Below are 20,548 nucleotides of genomic sequence, written 5' to 3' on the forward strand. Positions count from 1 at the left end.
TGCTCGTTGGATTTGTAGTACAATTCAGCTTGCACATTCTGTGGCAGGCCTGCCACAGCTAAAATCTGTAAAAGCCCGTTCCACAAGGAAAGTGGGCTCATCTTGGGCGGCTGCCCGAGGGGTCTCGGCTTTACAACTTTGCCGAGCAGCTACTTGGTCAGGGGCAAACACGTTTGCTAAATTCTACAAATTTGATACCCTGGCTGAGGAGGACCTGGAGTTCTCTCATTCGGTGCTGCAGAGTCATCCGCACTCTCCCGCCCGTTTGGGAGCTTTGGTATAATCCCCATGGTCCTTACGGAGTCCCCAGCATCCACTTAGGACGTTAGAGAAAATAAGAATTTACTTACCGATAATTCTATTTCTCATAGTCCGTAGTGGATGCTGGGCGCCCATCCCAAGTGCGGATTGTCTGCAATACTTGTACATAGTTATTGTTACAAAAATCGGGTTATTATTGTTGGGAGCCATCTTTTCAGAGGCTCCTCTGTTATCATACTGTTAACTGGGTTCAGATCACAAGTTATACGGTGTGATTGGTGTGGCTGGTATGAGTCTTACCCGGGATTCAAAATCCTTCCTTATTGTGTATGCTCGTCCGGGCACAGTATCCTAACTGAGGCTTGGAGGAGGGTCATAGGGGGAGGAGCCAGTGCACACCAGCTAGTCCTAAAGCTTTCTTTAGATGTGCCCAGTCTCCTGCGGAGCCGCTATTCACCATGGTCCTTACGGAGTCCCCAGCATCCACTACGGACTATGAGAAATAGAATTATCGGTAAGTAAATTCTTATTATTCGCTTTAATAGGAACTAGATATTCTTCCTTTTTATGCAAAAAAAAATATTGGTATGTTTCCCTCTACCAAGGTAACACTTTGATACATCTGTCTGGAATGTCAAGGTCTCATTCTTCTGCGTATTGAGAGCAATTGCTGTAATTAAGTAATGGTGCTGTTTGATAAATCCGTGCAGCTACTTCATATATCCATTTGCCTTTGTGAATGGAAAGGAGAGCAGCGGGTGAAGCCGTCCTGCAAGAATGCCTGTCTGACTTTTATAAGTCTGGGAAGTCAGCCACGCAGTATGAGCTCATGATCCTCCACATTCGCTGTCATAAGCACAGGGTTTATTTTATGGACTATAATGAGCTATACTTTACTGTTTTATTGTGTAGCGCATTTCATGCTCAGCCAGAAGTCTGTGCATCTGAGCCGTTCTCAGTGTTATCTCTTCCAGATATAAGGTTTTAGAACCCATTTGTGCTGTCTACTGTACGCTTTAGAACTCTGCTAATCACAGGGTAATTTCTGGAGCCTGGAGTGGACGTGGACAAGACGCTGGTCAGTCTGGGGGGCACGCAATGCTAGACCGCTCACTCTTTCACATTACTCTTCACTTTGTAGCCAAAAGACTCTTCAAAACCATTCAATGAACGACGTTTGCCAGATTTAATGGACTGAATCTTTAAACATCACTTGTTGACCAATGAGACATGTTTGCAGATTTGCATGGGCATGTAAACTTTGCCAGGTATAATTTGACTGTTGTGGACTTGTCATGCTGAACGTTACCCTGAATTAGATTGGTTGTCCTTGTCATTTGTACATGACATATTTAGCTGTTCTTTGTATGTATTTTGCAGTATCTTCCAGCATCTGTAATAGGTCGTGTCCACTGGTCACTCAGTCCTAGCTGCAGTTTTCAGTGCTCTGGCCTCCTAGAGACCCATAACTAACTACACAAAGGGGGTAATTCCAAGTTGATCGCAGCAGGAATTTTGTTAGCAGTTGGGCAAAACCATGTGCACTGCAGGGGAGGCAGATACAACATGTGCAGAGAGAGTTAGATTTGGGTCTGGTGAGTTCAATCTGCAATCTTATTTGCAGTGTAAAAATAAAGCAGCCAGTATTTACCCTGCACAGAAATAAAATAACACACCCAAATCTAACTCTCTCTGCACATGTTATATCTGCCTCCCCTGCAGTGCACATGGATTTGCCCAACTGCTAACAAAATTCCTGCTGCGATCAACTTGGAATTACCCCCAAAGTGTCTGCATGGAACCTGTAGCTGTCAACTGACAGTGGACAGAAAGCTAAAATATACCAGTCCAAGCCAGTCGTTCTGGAACCGACATTTGCCAATCTTATTTAACCTAAAACAAATTTTACTTTTATATATGGTTACCTTTTAGAAGAGCTTTACTGTTCCTTTAAAAAAAGTCTTACATTGTGTGAGGTTAGTTCCCATACCTCGCACATCTAAAGGATATTTATGTCTAATTCCGTGTGATCCCTTTGCCTTAGGCTGCAATCTGCACATTAAATGTTGCTCGGTCATCCTGACTTCACGTCACAGAAAATGAAATTAGATTGGCTGCCAGGTGGCTGCATGACCTTTACCCAATCAGAAGCCTGCTTACTTAGTACTGGAGAATATCGAGAGTTTGAAAAATAATTTAATAAAAATTACAATCAGAAAATTGTTAATGGACAGTATTGGAAATGGAAACTGCGAATGAGATTTCTTTATATTTCTGTTAGTACACTATGGTCTGGATTCAATTAGGCTCCATACTTAACGCACAAGGAAAAGTGCTTTTAGCCTTGGACTCAATTCCTTTTCCTCACGTGGTAAATTTGCAGCTAACGTGCATTAACCCACAGATTCCGGGAGAAGTGCCTGGACCTATGGGTTAATGCATTTGTGGCGGCTGCAGTGAAGGCAGAAGCCCTACTTCCCGCAGGTTTCTGTTCAAGCATCCTGTGAATTGACTAGCCTTGGCTATTGCTACAAGGTAATTAGTGTGACGAACTGATCCAGCCCTAAGTCTACATATATGGCGCTGACTTACAATTCGGCAAGTAGTGATAGGTCCCTCTCATATGAATCTCCAGCAGGCCTATAAAGGTTCCTAACCTGCAGCAGGATGTAATGGAGTCCGAGGTCGCCGGAGGTGAAGGATGCTGCCGATCTCGGATGTTTTTTAAAGGGGCAAAACATCAGTCAGAGATCGGCAGCATCCCACACCTCCGGTGATCTCGAACTTTGTTACAACACCCCGCTAGATTTTTTTAATAAGATTATGCAGACCAAGGCTTACTGCACAACTTCAACCCTTGGGGTCAATTCAATTCTCCGACAGTTGAATAGCGCTGTGAATTAACTCCCGTCGCTATTCAATTTAGCTCAAGTTAAGTCAGCGAATGCCTGTTCTCCCGGACTTAACAGGTTGATTTTCCGGGAGAACGGGCATTCTCCGACTTAACTCCCCGTCGCGATGCTGATTCCCGACAGAATCCGCCGCGTGGCAGCACTTTTGTCGGATTTCCTCTCGCATCCCCCGGGGGTGAGAGAAGAATTCCCGGAGCTATTCAACTGTCTGAGAATTGAATCGACCCCCTTGTGCCACTGATTTCTAGTTTTCCAATGTATGACCACTGTCCGTCAGAGTGATAACATTTTAGATTTTATTACCACACCATGGGGGTCGTCGATTCGGTTGTTTTGAGGATCTAAATATCCCATCTAAACGGGACTATTTAGATGGCCAATTGTCACAATTCAGTTGATGTTTGGGCGCCCATGCACATTGCACATTGCGCATTTCATGCCCTAAAAAAGGCAGGACTAAAGGCTAAGCTACCCCCACCTTTGGAGGCTGCAAGAAGAAATGTCATCCCTGCGACTACTGGGTGTCTAAATTGAATTGCTCCATTTTGCGCCCCCTAGTGGTGGCGGTGGGGTAAAACAAATGAATTGGCCCCCATGGATGGATGCAGTTGGGATATACAGTGTATTAAATTTGTGTCTGAGGCAGGTACAAGTTATTTGTTTAGAAAAGACATCTGTTATTCTTTTGGGTTTTTAATGTCATTTTAGATGAAGCTTTGCACCGCAGGTGGACACGTACTGTAAGTGCCTCATGTAACAGCATGTCTGTTTTATTTGGGGGGAGGAAGATCTTTTGAAACTCTGTGATTACCAAAGAACGTTGTTATCTAATTGGTGTTTGAGCTACCCAGTGTAACATAGGCAGGAATGTCAAAGACTATGCCTGCTGTTCGGTTCTTGGAAAACTCGGTCTGTCATCCTATATTTGTGTGTATGTAATCAGGCATTTGTGCATGTGTGTGGCCCAAACGCTGATCTGTGACCAAGAGAAGATCCCTGTGCCGAGTCTCCAGCTGCTAGTTTTCAGTAGTCCAGGCCTGAGTAAATCACACCCCTAATGAAGAAAGTTAATGCTGGTTATCCCTTTTTTGTTTCTACAGTCTGGGCTATGGAGCTGGGCACCCTTCACATTCAGAAACGGAGCTCCTACACAGGCAGACCTATGCAGCTACCCACCAGCTACCCGGCTATGCTACCACGCACCATCCTACAGGTACTGCATCTGAGGGGACTGGTGGCGATAAAGTGCTGATTACATGTGATTGTTACTTATCTCAGCTGCCATGTAGGGTAAAGAAGCAGACATTGGGGGTCATCCTGACCTGATCACTCGCTGCAGTTTAGCGCAGCAATCAGGTCAGAACTGCGCCGCAGTGCGCCGGCGCATGGCTGACAGCCGACGTCTGTCGTTGCCTAGCGATCGCCTTTGCCTGATTCACAGGCAGAAGTGGTCGCTGGGCTGGAGGCGGCAGCATGTGGGCGCGGTCCGGCCAACTCAGGCGTGGCTGGACCGTGCGGGGGGTGGGCCGCAGTGGCTGTGTGATGTCACGCGCAGCCGCTGTGAGCCGGGCAGTGGCGAGTAGCTCCCGGCCATCGCGCAAAAACTGCGCTGGCCGGGAGCTACTCCTGAAGTACAAAAGCATTGCCGCTGTGCAATGCTTTTGTACTTCAGCGACGGGGCAGGGACTGACATGCGGGGCTGGCTAGCCTTGTGCTGGGCGTCCCCCTGCGTGTCTGTGTTCCTGATTGTAACTGTGCTAAATTTAGCAAAGCTACGATCAACTCGGAATGGCCCCCATGGTACACTAGAAGATTAACCTGTGCTCCCCTCTATAGCTTGATAGGAGCATGGTCTTCTTATATGGGAAAGATCTGGATAAATGTTCTAAAATTCCCAGCTGTATGTTCCACGGTGGAACTACATAGTCACTAGTAGGAAATGGGGGAGTGGTTGTCTTCAGTTGTTTACAGTAACATCCTTGGACATTTTATTATAAATGTTCTAAAATCTGCATGCAGTTTTTTTTTTTTTTTTTAAATTAGGGGGCTGGGGGAGGGGGGTTAATGAATAATCTACTAAAATACTGTTGTCTGATCCTAGGTCTGTCTGGACTTTTCGACACCAGTCTCCACGTGGCTGGTGGTAACACTACAGAAACATCAGTGATGAACTTTCTCTCTGCAATAGAGTCTCGGACGGCACAGGCGGCTTCATCCGGCACAACCCTCCTGCCACAGTTCAGGGCTCCATCATGGCAAACTGGTAATAGCAATACATGCTTCTATATGTAACCATGCTAACAGTACACAGGCGCACTCACCAATCAGGAGGTGTGACGTGATTGCAGGGCCTTCTAATGTGCACACCAGACTCTTTAGTAGTAATAGATGAAAGTAAAGTTAGGTGGACTTCAGAAATAACAGTTTTCTATTTACTTACGTCAAAATTTAGTTTATTGGGTTTCTATGTTTTTTTTGTTTTTTTTTATGTTCAGCTGCTTGCCAACCACTGTTCTTTCAGAATCTACTATATGCTGAAAGGGGGTGAAGACTTTATAGAAAATAACATGCTTTCTGTATATTCTGCAGTACAGTGTCTAGCTGAGATATATTTAAGCAAGAAACGTAGGAATGAAGCTGGTGTGTTTCTTCAGACAATTAATGACCTACTAATTATTGGACTACCATGGCAACCACTGTCACATGATATGTAGCGAGCAGAGGCTTTGCAGCACCCTCTGAGCTCTGTTTTAACTGTGATATCTTCCTCTTCTTTCTCCTCCCTTTGCTTTTACATGTGATGTCATATTTGTTTGCCTCCCATAGAGGCATTTAAAAGGAGGTAATGATCTTTAGCAGGAGAGCCATGGAGGGTATTCAGGTAGGTCAGTTTTTTCGCCTAGGTGAGAAAAAAAAAACGTGGCTTTTCGCTATTGTTAGGACGAATGGGGATTCACCCTATTCAATAGCAGGGCCGTTTTTTTTTACCTAGGCGAAATATTTAGCCGGAGAGGAGAACATTGTGGATTGGCGAATCCACATCTTTTTTCACCTGTGCCTGCGAAAGCGCGGGCCGCTTTTGATGATTTTGAGCCATTTTGCGCCTGTGCCTTTTCACACACAAAAAAAAAAAGTGAAAAGGCATAAGCAAAAATGGGCCTGAATTGAATAGGCATGGGGGCGAATTCAATAGCTCCAAGATTACCGGAGCTAATTGTATAACCCCTAAAGAACGCACACAATCTGCTGCATTCTCAAGGGATAGTGACCTTTTTATTGAAAATTGATCGAAAAATCTTCTATTTTGGAATTCTGCTTTAAAGGGTACGTACGTATCCCCAGCTTTGAGTAATGTTGTGCACAAATGTCTCATGCCATTGTGCTAGTTATGATTCAACTATTTTGTAAGACTATTGGTTCCTATACATCACAGATGTATTAGAGCAATGACCTGATCACCCCTGATGGCCAGCTCGAGGAATGGTGAATATTAAATCTGTTTAAAAAATTTTTTTTAAATAAAAACTAGATTCTCAATCCTGACCAAAAACAGGTAGGATTGTCAAAATCGGGCATTTTTATCATGTTTAATTCCCTAACTGACCATTGTTTGGCGGATCGGGGGAAGTGGGCCGTAACTTAAAAAGATTGAGAGATTTAAGCTAGAGCCTGACTGCCTGCTCTACTTTTATAAACCTTAATTTCTCTTAGCAACAGCTGTTAGAGAACTGTTTATTCCAGGCAGAACAAGCTTTGACACAGACCTTACAAAGGCGCACATATATCCAATTTGAAATTGAACAATCTGGCTTTACTGAACATGCAAATAGAACACTGACGCAACAGCGAAATGGTGAAATGAACGGAAGGCCTCTGCCACACCTGCAAACCCTCTCAAAGTGCGGGAGGTGATTTAAACAACAAATAAAAATGGTCAAGTTTCAATAAGTGTAAAGCTGGTGAATTTCTAAGCCAGTAAAGGCTTTGTTTACATCTGCAAATCTCTATGCAAATACAGTGCAGAGTAATAAATGGATCTTCAAAGCAAAACTAAACGTCTTGTGTAAAGTGTATCCCTATTTTAGGTTGTGGAATTTTACGAATTTTTTACGAATTTTCAGTGATTACTTAAATGCACAAGTCCTAGGTGACGCTGGGGGCTAGTTATCTCAATAAACAAATGTTCTTGTATACTGAGTAATAGACTTTCTCTGACGTCCTAGTGGATGCTGGGGACTCCGTAAGGACCATGGGGAATAGCGGCTCCGCAGGAGACTGGGCACAGCTAAGAAAGATTTAGGACTACCGGGTGTGCACTGGCTCCTCCCACTATGACCCTCCTCCAGACCTCCGTTAGAATCCTGTGCCCGGCTGAGCTGGATGCACACTAGGGGCTCTCCTGAGCTCCTAGAGAGAAAGTATATGTTAGGTTTTTTATTTTACAGTGAGATCTGCTGGCAACAGACTCACTGCAGCGAGGGACTAAGGGGAGAAGAAGCGAACCTACCTAACTGGTGGTAGCTTGGGCTTCTTAGGCTACTGGACACCATTAGCTCCAGAGGGATCGACCGCATGGAACCGGCCATTGGTGTTCGGTCCCGGAGCCGCGCTGCCGGCCCCCTTACAGAGCCAGAAGCAAGGAAAATCGGCGGCAGAAGACATCAGTCTTCACCAAGGTAGCGCACAGCACTGCAGCTGTGCGCCATTGCTCCTCATACACACTTCACACTCCGGTCACTGAGGGTGCAGGGCGCTGGGGGGGGCGCGCCCTGAGAAGCAATAAATACACCTTGGCTGGCAAATATATCACAATATATAGCCCCAGAGGCTATATATGTGATAAATACCCCTGCCAGAATCCATAAAAAAGCGGGAGAAAAGTCAGCCGAAAAAGGGGCGGAGCTATCTCCCTCAGTACACTGGCGCCATTTCTCCCTCACAGCTCCGCTGGAAGGAAGCTCCCTGGCTCTCCCCTGCAGTCTACACTACAGAAAAGGGTAAAAAAGAGAGGGGGGGGGCACTAAATTTAGGCGCAGTATATATAACAGCAGCTATAGGGGACATAATTCAGTTAGTCCCTCCATTATATAGCGCTCTGGTGTGTGCTGGCATACTCTCACTCTGTCTCCCCAAAGGGCTTGGTGGGGTCCTGTCTTCTGTCAGAGCATTCCCTGTGTGTGTGCGGTGTGTCGGTACGGCTGTGTCGACATGTTTGATGAGGAGACTTATGTGGAGGAGGAGCAGGTGCCTATAAATGTGTTGTCACCCCCTGCGGGGCAGACACCGGAGTGGATGGACTTGTGGAAGGAATTACGCGAAAGTGTCGACTCCTTACATAAAAAATTTGACGACATGCCAAATGCGGGGCAGCCGGCTTCTCAGCCCGGGCCTGCCCAGACGTCTCAAAAGTCATCAGGGGCTCTAAAACGCCCGCTACCTCAGATGACAGACACAGATGTCGACACGGATACTGATACCAGTGTCGACGACGAAGAGACTAATGTAATGTCCAATAGGGCCACTCGTTATATGATTGAATTTTTTTACACATTTCTGAGGTGACCCCAGGTACCACAAAAAAGGGGTATTATGTTTGGGGAGAAAAAACTACCAGTAGTTTCTCTATCGTCCTAGTGGATGCTGGGGTTCCTGAAAGGACCATGGGGAATAGCGGCTCCGCAGGAGACAGGGCACAAAAAGTAAAGCTTTCCGATCAGGTGGTGTGCACTGGCTCCTCCCCCTATGACCCTCCTCCAAGCCTCAGTTAGATTTTTGTGCCCGGCCGAGAAGGGTGCAATCTAGGTGGCTCTCCTAAAGAGCTGCTTAGAAAAGTTTAGCTTAGGTTTTTTATTTTACAGTGAGTCCTGCTGGCAACAGGATCACTGCAACGAGGGACTTAGGGGAGAAGAAGTGAACTCACCTGCGTGCAGGATGGATTGGCTTCTTGGCTACTGGACATCAGCTCCAGAGGGACGATCACAGGTACAGCCTGGATGGTCACCGGAGCCTCGCCGCCGGCCCCCTTGCAGATGCTGAAACAAGAAGAGGTCCAGAATCGGCGGCAGAAGACTCCTCAGTCTTCTAAAGGTAGCGCACAGCACTGCAGCTGTGCGCCATTTTCCTCTCAGCACACTTCACACGGCAGTCACTGAGGGTGCAGGGCGCTGGGAGGGGAGCGCCCTGGGAGGCAAATGAAAACCTATTTGGCTAAAAAAATACCTCACATATAGCCTCCGGGGGCTATATGGAGATATTTAACCCCTGCCAGAATCCACTAAAGAGCGGGAGACGAGCCCGCCGAAAAAGGGGCGGGGCCTATCTCCTCAGCACACAGCGCCATTTTCCTTACACAGCTCCGCTGGTCAGGACGGCTCCCAGGTCTCTCCCCTGCACTGCACTACAGAAACAGGGTAAAACAAGAGAGGGGGGGCAAAATAGTGGCAAAAATTATATTATAAAAGCAGCTATACAGGGAGCACTTATTATAAGGCTATCCCTGTCATATATAGCGCTTTGGTGTGTGCTGGCAAACTCTCCCTCTGTCTCCCCAAAGGGCTAGTGGGGTCCTGTCTTCGTTAAGAACATTCCCTGTGTGTCTGCTGTGTGTCGGTACGTGTGTGTCGACATGTATGAGGACGATATTGGTGTGGAGGCGGAGCAATTGCCAAATATGGGGATGTCACCTCCTAGGGGGTCGACACCAGAATGGATGCCTTTATTTTTGGAATTACGGGATAGTGTCAACACGCTAAAGCAGTCGTTTGACGACATGAGACGGCCGGACAATCAATTAGTGCCTGTCCAGGCGCCTCAAACACCGTCAGGGGCTGTAAAACGCCCTTTGCCTCAGTCGGTCGACACAGACCCAGACACAGGCACTGATTCCAGTGGCGACGGTGACGAATCAACCGTATTTTCCAGTAGGGCCACACGTTATATGATTTTGGCAATGAAGGAGGCGTTACATTTAGCTGATACTACAGGTACCACTAAACAGGGTATTATGTGGGGTGTGAAAAAACTACCTATAGTTTTTCCTGAATCAGAAGAACTAAATGAGGTGTGTGATGAAGCGTGGGTTGCCCCCGATAAAAAGATGCTAATTTCAAAGAAGTTATTGGCTTTATACCCTTTCCCGCCAGAGGTTAGGGCGCGCTGGGAAACACCTCCTAGGGTGGACAAGGCGCTCACATGCTTATCTAAACAAGTGGCGTTACCCTCTCCTGAGACGGCCGCACTTAAAGATCCAGCAGATAGGAGGATGGAAAATATCCAAAAAAGTATATACACACATACAGGTGTTATACTACGACCAGCTATAGCGACAGCCTGGATGTGCAGTGCTGGAGTAGCTTGGTCAGAGTCCCTGATTGAAAATATTGATACCCTGGATAGGGACAATGTTTTACTGTCTTTAGAGCAAATAAAGGATGCATTTCTTTATATGCGTGATGCACAGAGGGATATCTGCACACTGGCATCACGGGTAAGTGCTATGTCCATTTCGGCCAGAAGAAGTTTATGGACGCGACAGTGGTCAGGCGATGCGGACTCAAAACGGCATATGGAAGTTTTGCCGTATAAAGGGGAGGAGTTATTTGGAGTCGGTCTATCAGATTTGGTGGCCACGGCTACAGCCGGGAAATCCACCTTTTTACCTCAAGTTACTCCCCAACAGAAAAAGACACCGACTTTTCAACCGCAGCCCTTTCGTTCCTTTAAAAACAAGAGAGCAAAGGGATATTCATATCTGCCACGAGGCAGAGGAAGGGGGAAGAGACAGCAACAGGCAGCTCCTTCCCAGGAACAGAAGCCCTCCCCCGCTTCTACAAAAGCCTCAGCATGACGCTGGGGCTTCTCAAGCGGACTCGGGGGCGGTGGGCGGTCGTCTCAAGAATTTCAGCGCGCAGTGGGCTCACTCGCAGGTAGATCCCTGGATCCTGCAGATAATATCTCAGGGATACAGGTTGGAACTAGAGACGGATCCACCTCGCCGTTTCCTGAAGTCTGCTTTACCAACGTCCCCCTCCGAAAGGGAGACGGTCTTGGAAGCCATTCACAAGCTGTACTCTCAGCAGGTGATAGTCAAGGTACCTCTTCTACAACAAGGAAAGGGGTATTATTCCACTCTATTTGTGGTACCGAAGCCGGATGGCTCGGTAAGACCTATTCTAAATCTGAAGTCCTTGAACCTGTACATAAAGAAGTTCAAGTTCAAGATGGAGTCACTCAGAGCAGTGATAGCGAACCTGGAAGAAGGGGACTTTATGGTATCCTTGGACATCAAGGATGCGTACCTCCACGTTCCAATTTACCCCTCACACCAGGGGTACCTCAGGTTCGTCGTACAAAACTGTCACTATCAGTTTCAGACGCTGCCGTTCGGATTGTCCACGGCACCTCGGGTCTTTACAAAGGTAATGGCCGAGATGATGATTCTTCTTCGAAGAAAAGGCGTATTAATTATCCCATACTTGGACGATCTCCTGATAAGGGCAAGGTCCAGAGAACAGCTAGAGATGGGATTAGCACTGTCTCAAGAAGTGCTAAAACAGCACGGGTGGATTCTGAATATTCCAAAATCCCAGTTAATGCCAACAACTCGTCTGCTGTTCCTAGGGATGATTCTGGACACGGTTCAGAAAAAGGTTTTTCTCCCGGAGGAAAAAGCCAAGGAGTTATCCGAGCTTGTCAGGAACCTCCTAAAACCAGGAAAGGTGTCTGTACATCAATGCACAAGAGTCCTGGGAAAAATGGTGGCTTCTTACGAAGCAATTCCATTCGGCAGATTCCACGCAAGAATTTTCCAGAGGGATCTGTTGGACAAATGGTCAGGGTCGCATCTTCAGATGCACCAGCGGATAACCCTGTCTCCAAGGACAAGGGTATCTCTTCTGTGGTGGTTGCAGAGTGCTCATCTATTGGAGGGCCGCAGATTCGGCATACAGGATTGGATCCTGGTGACCACGGACGCCAGCCTGAGAGGCTGGGGAGCAGTCACACAAGGAAGAAACTTCCAGGGAGTGTGGACGAGCCTGGAAACGTCTCTTCACATAAACATTCTGGAACTAAGAGCAATCTACAATGCTCTAAGCCAGGCAGAACCTCTGCTTCAGGGAAAACCGGTGTTGATCCAGTCGGACAACATCACGGCAGTCGCCCATGTGAACAGACAGGGCGGCACAAGAAGCAGGAGTGCAATGGCAGAAGCTGCAAGGATTCTTCGCTGGGCAGAGAATCATGTGATAGCACTGTCAGCAGTGTTCATCCCGGGAGTGGACAACTGGGAAGCAGACTTCCTCAGCAGACACGACCTTCACCCGGGAGAGTGGGGACTTCATCCAGAAGTCTTCCACATGCTGGTAACCCGTTGGGAAAGACCAATGGTGGACATGATGGCGTCTCGCCTCAACAAAAAACTGGACAGGTATTGCGCCAGGTCAAGAGATCCGCAGGCAATAGCTGTGGACGCGCTGGTAACGCCTTGGGTGTACCAGTCGGTGTATGTGTTTCCTCCTCTGCCTCTCATACCAAAAGTATTGAGAATTATACGGCAAAGAGGCGTAAGAACGATACTAGTGGTTCCGGATTGGCCAAGAAGGACTTGGTACCCGGAACTTCAAGAGATGATCACGGAAGATCCGTGGCCTCTACCTCTAAGGAGGGACTTGCTTCAGCAGGGTCCCTGTCTGTTTCAAGACTTACCGCGGCTGCGTTTGACGGCATGGCGGTTGAACGCCGGATCCTAAAGGAAAAAGGCATGCCGGAAGAAGTCATTCCTACTTTGATTAAAGCAAGGAAGGAAGTAACCGTGCAACATTATCACCGCATTTGGCGAAAATATGTTGCGTGGTGCGAGGATCGGAGTGCTCCGACGGAGGAATTTCAACTGGGTCGATTCCTACATTTCCTGCAATCAGGATTGTCTATGGGTCTCAAATTGGGATCTATTAAGGTTCAAATTTCGGCCCTGTCGATTTTCTTCCAGAAAGAATTGGCTTCAGTCCCTGAAGTCCAGACTTTTGTTAAGGGAGTGCTGCATATACAGCCTCCTGTGGTGCCTCCAGTGGCACCGTGGGATCTCAATGTGGTTTTGGACTTTCTAAAATCTCATTGGTTTGAACCACTAAAAAATGTGGATTTGAAATATCTCACATGGAAAGTGACCATGCTACTAGCCCTGGCTTCGGCCAGGAGAGTGTCAGAACTGGCAGCTTTATCTTACAAAAGCCCATATCTGATTTTCCATTCGGACAGGGCGGAACTGCGGACTCGTCCGCATTTTCTCCCTAAGGTGGTGTCAGCATTTCATCTGAACCAGCCTATTGTAGTGCCTGCGGCTACAAGTGACTTGGAGGACTCCAAGTTACTGGACGTTGTCAGAGCATTGAAAATATATATTGCAAGGACAGCTGGAGTCAGAAAATCTGACTCGTTGTTTATATTGTATGCACCCAACAAGATGGGTGCTCCTGCGTCTAAGCAGACGATTGCTCGTTGGATCTGTAGCACAATCCAACTTGCACATTCTGTGGCAGGCCTGCCACAGCCTAAATCTGTAAAGGCCCACTCCACAAGGAAGGTGGGCTCATCTTGGGCGGCTGCCCGAGGGGTCTCGGCATTACAACTTTGCCGAGCAGCTACGTGGTCAGGGGAGAACACGTTTGTAAAATTTTACAAATTTGATACTCTGGCTAAGGAGGACCTGGAGTTCTCTCATTCGGTGCTGCAGAGTCATCCGCACTCTCCCGCCCGTTTGGGAGCTTTGGTATAATCCCCATGGTCCTTTCAGGAACCCCAGCATCCACTAGGACGATAGAGAAAATAAGAATTTACTTACCGATAATTCTATTTCTCGGAGTCCGTAGTGGATGCTGGGCGCCCATCCCAAGTGCGGATTATCTGCAATAATTGTACATAGTTATTGTTAACTAATTCGGGTTATTGTTGTAGGGAGCCATCTTTCAGAGGCTCCTCTGTTATCATACTGTTAACTGGGTTTAGATCACAAGTTGTACGGTGTGATTGGTGTGGCTGGTATGAGTCTTACCCGGGATTCAAAATTCCTCCCTTATTGTGTACGCTCGTCCGGGCACAGTACCTAACTGAGGCTTGGAGGAGGGTCATAGGGGGAGGAGCCAGTGCACACCACCTGATCGGAAAGCTTTACTTTTTGTGCCCTGTCTCCTGCGGAGCCGCTATTCCCCATGGTCCTTTCAGGAACCCCAGCATCCACTACGGACTCCGAGAAATAGAATTATCGGTAAGTAAATTCTTTATTTTTTCCCCCTTCTGAAGAATTGAATGAAGTGTGTGAACTAGCGTGGGCTTCCCCCGATAAAAAATTGGTTATTTAAAAAAAATGACTAATGGCGTACCCTTTCCCGCCAGAGGATAGGTCACGTTGGGAAACACCCCCTAGGGTGGATAAAGCACTTACGCGCTTATCAAAAAAGGTGGCACTGCCGCCCCAGGATACGGCCGCCCTAAAGGAACCTGCTGATAGAAAGCAGGAGGCTCTACAGAAAGCTATATATACACACACTGGTATTATACTGAGACCAGCTATTGCCTCAGCTTGGATGTGCAGTGCTGCAGCTGCATGGTCAGACTCCCTGTCAGAAAACATTGACACCCTAGACAGGGACACTATATTGCTAAACGTAGAGCATATTAAAGACGCTGTCTTTTACATAAGAGATGCACAGAGGGTTATTTGCCGGCTGGCATCAAAAATAAGTGCACTGTCCATTTGTGCCAGAAGAGGGTTATGGACCCGGCAGTGGACAGGTGATGCAGATTCTAAAAGGCACATGGAAGTTTTGCCTTATAAGGGTGAGGAGTTGTTCGGGGATGGTCTTTCAGACTTAGTGTCCACAGCAACAGCTGGGAAGTCAGCATTTTTGCCACATGTCCCCTCACAACCAAAGAGAGCACCGTATTATCAGGTGCAGTCCTTTCGCCCCCAAAAGAGCAGACGGGGTAGAGGCGCGTCCTTTCTGCCCAGAGGCAGAGGTAGGGGAAAAAAGCTGCAGCATACAGCCACTTCCCAGGAACAGAAGTCCACCCCCGCTTCTTCTGCTAAGTCCGCCGCATGACGCTGGGGCTCAACAGGCGGAGCCAGGTACGGTGGGGGGCCGTCTCAAAAACTTCAGCAATCAGTGGGCTCGCTCACAGGTAGATCCCTGGATCCTTCAAGTGGTATCTCAGGGGTACAGGCTGGAATTCGAGACAACCCCCCCCCCCCCCGCCGTTTCCTCAAATCTGCCTTACCAACGACTCCTTCAGAAAGGGAGGCTGTGTTACAGGCAATTAACAAGCTGTATTCCCAGCAGGTGATAGTCAAGGTGCCCCTACTTCAACAAGGACGGGGTTACTATTCCACAATGTTTGTGGTACCGAAATCGGACGGTTCGGTGAGACCCATTTTAAATTTGAAATCCTTGAACACATATTTAAGAAAATTCAAGTTCAAGATGGAATCGCTCAGGGCGGTTATTGCAAGCCTGGAAGAGGGAGATTACATGGTATCTCTGGACATCAAGGATGCTTACCTGCATGTCCCCATTTACCATCCTCACCAGGAGTACCTCAGATTTGTGGTACAGGATTGTCATTACCAATTCCAGACGTTGCCGTTCGGCCTGTCCACGGCACCGAGGGTATTCACCAAGGTAATGGCCGAAATGATGATACTCCTTCGGAAAAAGGGAGTTTTAATTATCCCATACTTGGACGATCTCCTGATAAGGGCGAGGTCCAGAGAGCAGTTGTTGGTCGGCGTAGCATTATCTCAGGAGGTGCTACACCAGCACGGTTGGATTCTGAATATTCCAAAGTCTCAGCTGGTCCCGGCGACACGTCTACTGTTCCTGGGGATGATTCTGGACACAGTCCAGAAAAAAAGTGTTTCTCCCAGAGGAGAAAGCCAAGGAGCTGTCATCTCTAGTGAGAGGCCTCCTGAAACCAAAACAGGTGTCGGTGCATCATTGCACGCGAGTCCTGGGAAAGATGGTAGCTTCCTACGAAGCGATTCCATTCGGCAGGTTCCATGCCAGAACCTTTCAGTGGGACCTGTTGGACCAATGGTCCGGATCGTATCTTCAAATGCATCGGTTGATAACCCTGTCTCCAAGGACCAGGGTGTCTCTGCTGTGGTGGCTGCAGAGTGCTCATCTCAGAGAGGGCCGCAGATTCGGCATACAGGACTGGGTCCTGGTGACCACGGATGCCAGCCTTCGGGGCTGGGGTGCAGTCACACGGGGAAGAAACTTCCAAGGACTTTGGTCAAGTCAGGAGACTTCCCTACACATAAATGTTCTGGAACTGAGGGCCATTTACAATGCCCTAAGTCAGTGTTTCCCAACCGCGGTCCTCAAGGCACACTAACAGTCCTGGTTTTTGTGATATCCAGGCTTGAACACAGGTGACTTAATTAGTACCTCAGTTATTTTGATTTAACCATCTGTGCTGAAGCCTGGATATCACTAAAACCTGCACTGTTGGTGTGCCTTGAGAGGACCGTGGTTGGGAATGCCTGCCCTAAGTCAAGCAAAGCCCCTGCTTCAAAACCAGCCGGTTCTGATCCAGTCAGACAACATCACGGCAGTCGCCCATGTAAATCGACAGGGCGGCACAAGAAGCAGGACGGCGATGGCAGAAGCCACAAGGATTCTCCGATGGGCGGAAAATCACGTGTTAGCACTGTCAGCAGTGTTCATTCCGGGAGTGGACAACTGGGAAGCAGACTTCCTCAGCAGGCACGACCTCCACCCGGGAGAGTGGGGACTTCATCCAGAAGTCTTCCAACTGATTGTAAACCGTTGGGAAAAGCCACAGGTGGACATGATGGCGTCCCGCTTAAACAAAAAGCTAGAAAAATATTGCGCCAGGTCAAGAGACCCTCAGGCGATAGCTGTGGACGCTCTAGTGACAACGTGGGTGTACCGGTCGGTTTATGTGTTCCCTCCTCTTCCTCTCATACCCAAGGTACTGAGGATAATAAAGAAAAGAGGAGTAAGAACTATTCTCATTGTTCCAGATTGGCCAAGAAGGTCTTGGTACCCGGAACTTCAAGAATTAATCTCAGAGGACCCATGGCCTCTGCCGCTCAGACAGGACCTGCTGCTGCAGGGGCCCTGTCTGTTCCAAGACTTACCGCGGCTGCGTTTAACGGCATGGCGGTTGAACACCGGATCCTAAAAGAAAAGGGTATTCCGGAGGAAGTCATTCCTACGCTTATTAAAGCTAGAAAAGATGTAACCGTACAACATTATCACCGCATATGGCGAAAATATGTTGCGTGGTGTGAGGCCAGGAAGGCCCCAACGGAGGAAATTCCAGCTAGGTCGATTTCTGCACTTCCTACAGTCAGGGGTGACTATGGGCCTAAAACTGGGTTCCATTAAGGTCCAGATGTCGATTTTCTTCCAAAAAGAACTGGCTTCACTGCCTGAAGTTCAGACATTTGTCAAGGGAGTGCTACATATTCAGACTCCTTTTGTGCCTCCAGTGGCACCGTGGGACCTCAACGTGGTGTTGGGTTTCCTAAAGTCACATTGGTTTGAGCCACTCAAAACCGTGGATTTAAAATATCTCACGTGGAAAGTGGTCATGCTTTTGGCCTTGGCTTCGGCAAGGCGTGTGTCAGAATTGGCGGCTTTGTCATGTAAAAGCCCCTATTTGATTTTCCATATGGATAGGGCAGAATTGAGGATTTGTCCCCAGTTTCTTCCTAAGGTGGTATCAGCTTTTCACTTGAACCAACCTATCGTGGTGCCTGCGGCTACTAGGGACTTGGAGGACTCCAAGTTACTGGACGTAGTCAGGGCCTTGAAAATTTATGTTTCCAGGACGGCTGGAGTCAGGAAGACTGACTCGCTATTTATCCTGTATGCACCAAACAAGATGGGTGCTCCTGCTTCAAAGCAGACTATTGCTCGCTGGATTTGTAGCACAATTCAGCTTGCGCATTCTGTGGCTGGCCTGCCGCAGCCTAAATCTGTAAAAGCCCATTCCACGAGGAAAGTGGGCTCTTCTTGGGCGGCTGCCCGAGGGGTCTCGGCTTTACAACTTTGCCGAGCTGCTACTTGGTCGGGGCAAACACGTTTGCAAAATTCTACAAATTTGATACCCTGGCTGAGGAGGACCTGGAGTTCTCTCATTCGGTGCTGCAGAGTCATCCGCACTCTCCCGCCCGTTTGGGAGCTTTGGTATAATCCCCATGGTCCTTACGGAGTCCCCAGCATCCACTAGGACGTCAGAGAAAATAAGATTTTACTCACCGGTAAATCTATTTCTCGTAGTCCGTAGTGGATGCTGGGCGCCCGTCCCAAGTGCGGACTGTCCGCTATACTTGTATATAGTTATTGTTAACTACAAGGGTTATTGTTGAGCCATCTTTTGAGAGGCTCTGTTGTGTTCATACTGTTAACTGGGTATATTATCACGAGTTATATGGTGTGATTGGTGTGGCTGGTATGAGTCTTACCCGGGATTCAAAATCCTTCCTTATTGTGTCAGCTCTTCCGGGCACAGTATCCTTACTGAGGTCTGGAGGAGGGTCATAGTGGGAGGAGCCAGTGCACACCAGGTAGTCCTAAATCTTTCTTAGCTGTGCCCAGTCTCCTGCGGAGCCGCTATTCCCCATGGTCCTTACGGAGTCCCCAGCATCCACTACGGACTACGAGAAATAGATTTACCGGTGAGTAAAATCTTATTTTTACAGTCTTTGCTCCTGTACGCTCACCAAAATACTGCTATTCTGGTTACTTCAAGCTGTACTAGCTGTTAAATGCACTTCTGCCTCTACGCTGCACTAATGACCATTATATTTTCCACATATTGCAATATATGTGACCAACTAAAGCCAAAGCCATCCCATTCTGGAATGTGCTAGAAGTATAAACATGAAATCCGCATGATCATTGCCATAATTTTCTTTTCTTATCATGCAAATAGCTCAATTGTTTATCTTAATTGTCTTTATTAAAACCTTAAGTAAAAGTATACCCTATATACAGTAATACTACTTCAAATGCAAGTATGCAGTGCGTTGAATCTGTTTTTTTTTACATACCATTTATACTGTTTATTTCTCTAGCATCCATAAGGGATATTGGGGAATCTAGTACGATGGGGTATAGACAGGGTCCAAAGCAGCCAGTGCACTTTAAATTTCTTCAACCTGGGTGCTCTGGCTCCTCCCCTCTATGCCCCCTCCCACAGGTAGTTTAGAAAAAAGTGCCCTCAGGTGAGGATGCACACTCTGCAGCTCCAGAGAGTTTTCTTCAATTTCTTTTTCTTGTTTGTTATTTTCGGTATGCTGTTTGGGCAACAGCATACCTGCACCGTGGGAGTTAGGGGGAGGGAACGGTCACCGGCCTTGCGAGGTGCAGAGCCGCTTTCTCTGCTGTAGGACCACCGCTCTGAGGGGTAGTTGTTCAGCGGGGCACTGCGCCTTGGCTGTCACAGCAGCAGCACCCGCACACCCCTAACACTGCCTGAAGGTGACATCTGTGGTGAGTACAAACTGGGGGCGCAGCGTACGGGACCCTCCCGGGGGGTGGGATACCGCTAAGATCCCCGTGTAGACTGGCACAAAACCACTTAGACTAGCGCTGCTTGTGATATTTTTAAGCTGAAAGGAGACATTGCCAGTATAAATAATAACTATATCTCCGGCACCATTGGAGGGGGCGGAGCTTCCTCAGAGCGGGACCAGAGGCATTTTGACGCCTTCCTCTGCTTACTGCAGTCATCCACAGCACACACAGCGCTACCTGACTCATATCTGGTACAGGGTGTAGCAAAGGGGGAGAGCCGCTATTGTACACTATCTGGGTCCTCTACAGGACAGAATTGGTTAGTGTTTACTGTGATATAGTTAGCTGACAGCCTCACTGGGGCTGTACAGCTCAGGGTGTGCTGGTATACTTCTCTCTGTGTATCTCCTCTCACATACAGTAGGGCAGGCTTGCAATATAACTGGGTGTATGTGTATGTTATTGTGCTTACTGTGAAACATGGGTAAACACAAGCTTTGCAGTGTATGCCACACCAGATTCTCTCCATTATCATCTGATTCTGTTTCATTGGATCAATGCAGCCAATCTTCACAAATCGGTGAAGGGGCTAAGGGAGAGGGTCCAGAGCCCCACTGGCTAGTGTCTCTTAAACCTATGATGTCAGATATGTCGTCCCAGCTCACTGCTAATGTACAGAAAACTCAGCTACTACAACAAGCTGTTGAAGATTTAGCTGCTAGGACAGATGTTACACAGCCTCCCTCTCATGCAGGACCACAAAAGTGTGGTTTGCCTGCACTACTTTCTGATACAGATGAGGATGTACAGGAGGATGGGGAGGACTTGGAT

The 20,548-nt window shown here is 47.7% G+C and overlaps 1 protein-coding gene across 2 annotated transcripts in view; it reads left to right on the forward strand.

Annotated features, from left to right (window-relative positions):
• QSER1 (glutamine and serine rich 1) overlaps nucleotides 1-20,548 on the forward strand; it is a 174,808-nt gene that overhangs the window by 78,190 nt on the left and 76,070 nt on the right. For both annotated transcript variants that reach the window (XM_063944477.1, XM_063944478.1), the window contains exons 2-3: nucleotides 4,274-4,386; nucleotides 5,275-5,436. In XM_063944477.1, the coding sequence (XP_063800547.1) occupies nucleotides 4,274-4,386; nucleotides 5,275-5,436 (275 nt within the window). The remainder of the gene's footprint in view (nucleotides 1-4,273; nucleotides 4,387-5,274; nucleotides 5,437-20,548) is intronic.

The sequence above is a fragment of the Pseudophryne corroboree genome, chromosome 11, assembly GCF_028390025.1.
Source record: "Pseudophryne corroboree isolate aPseCor3 chromosome 11, aPseCor3.hap2, whole genome shotgun sequence".
NCBI classification, from domain to species: domain Eukaryota; kingdom Metazoa; phylum Chordata; class Amphibia; order Anura; family Myobatrachidae; genus Pseudophryne; species Pseudophryne corroboree.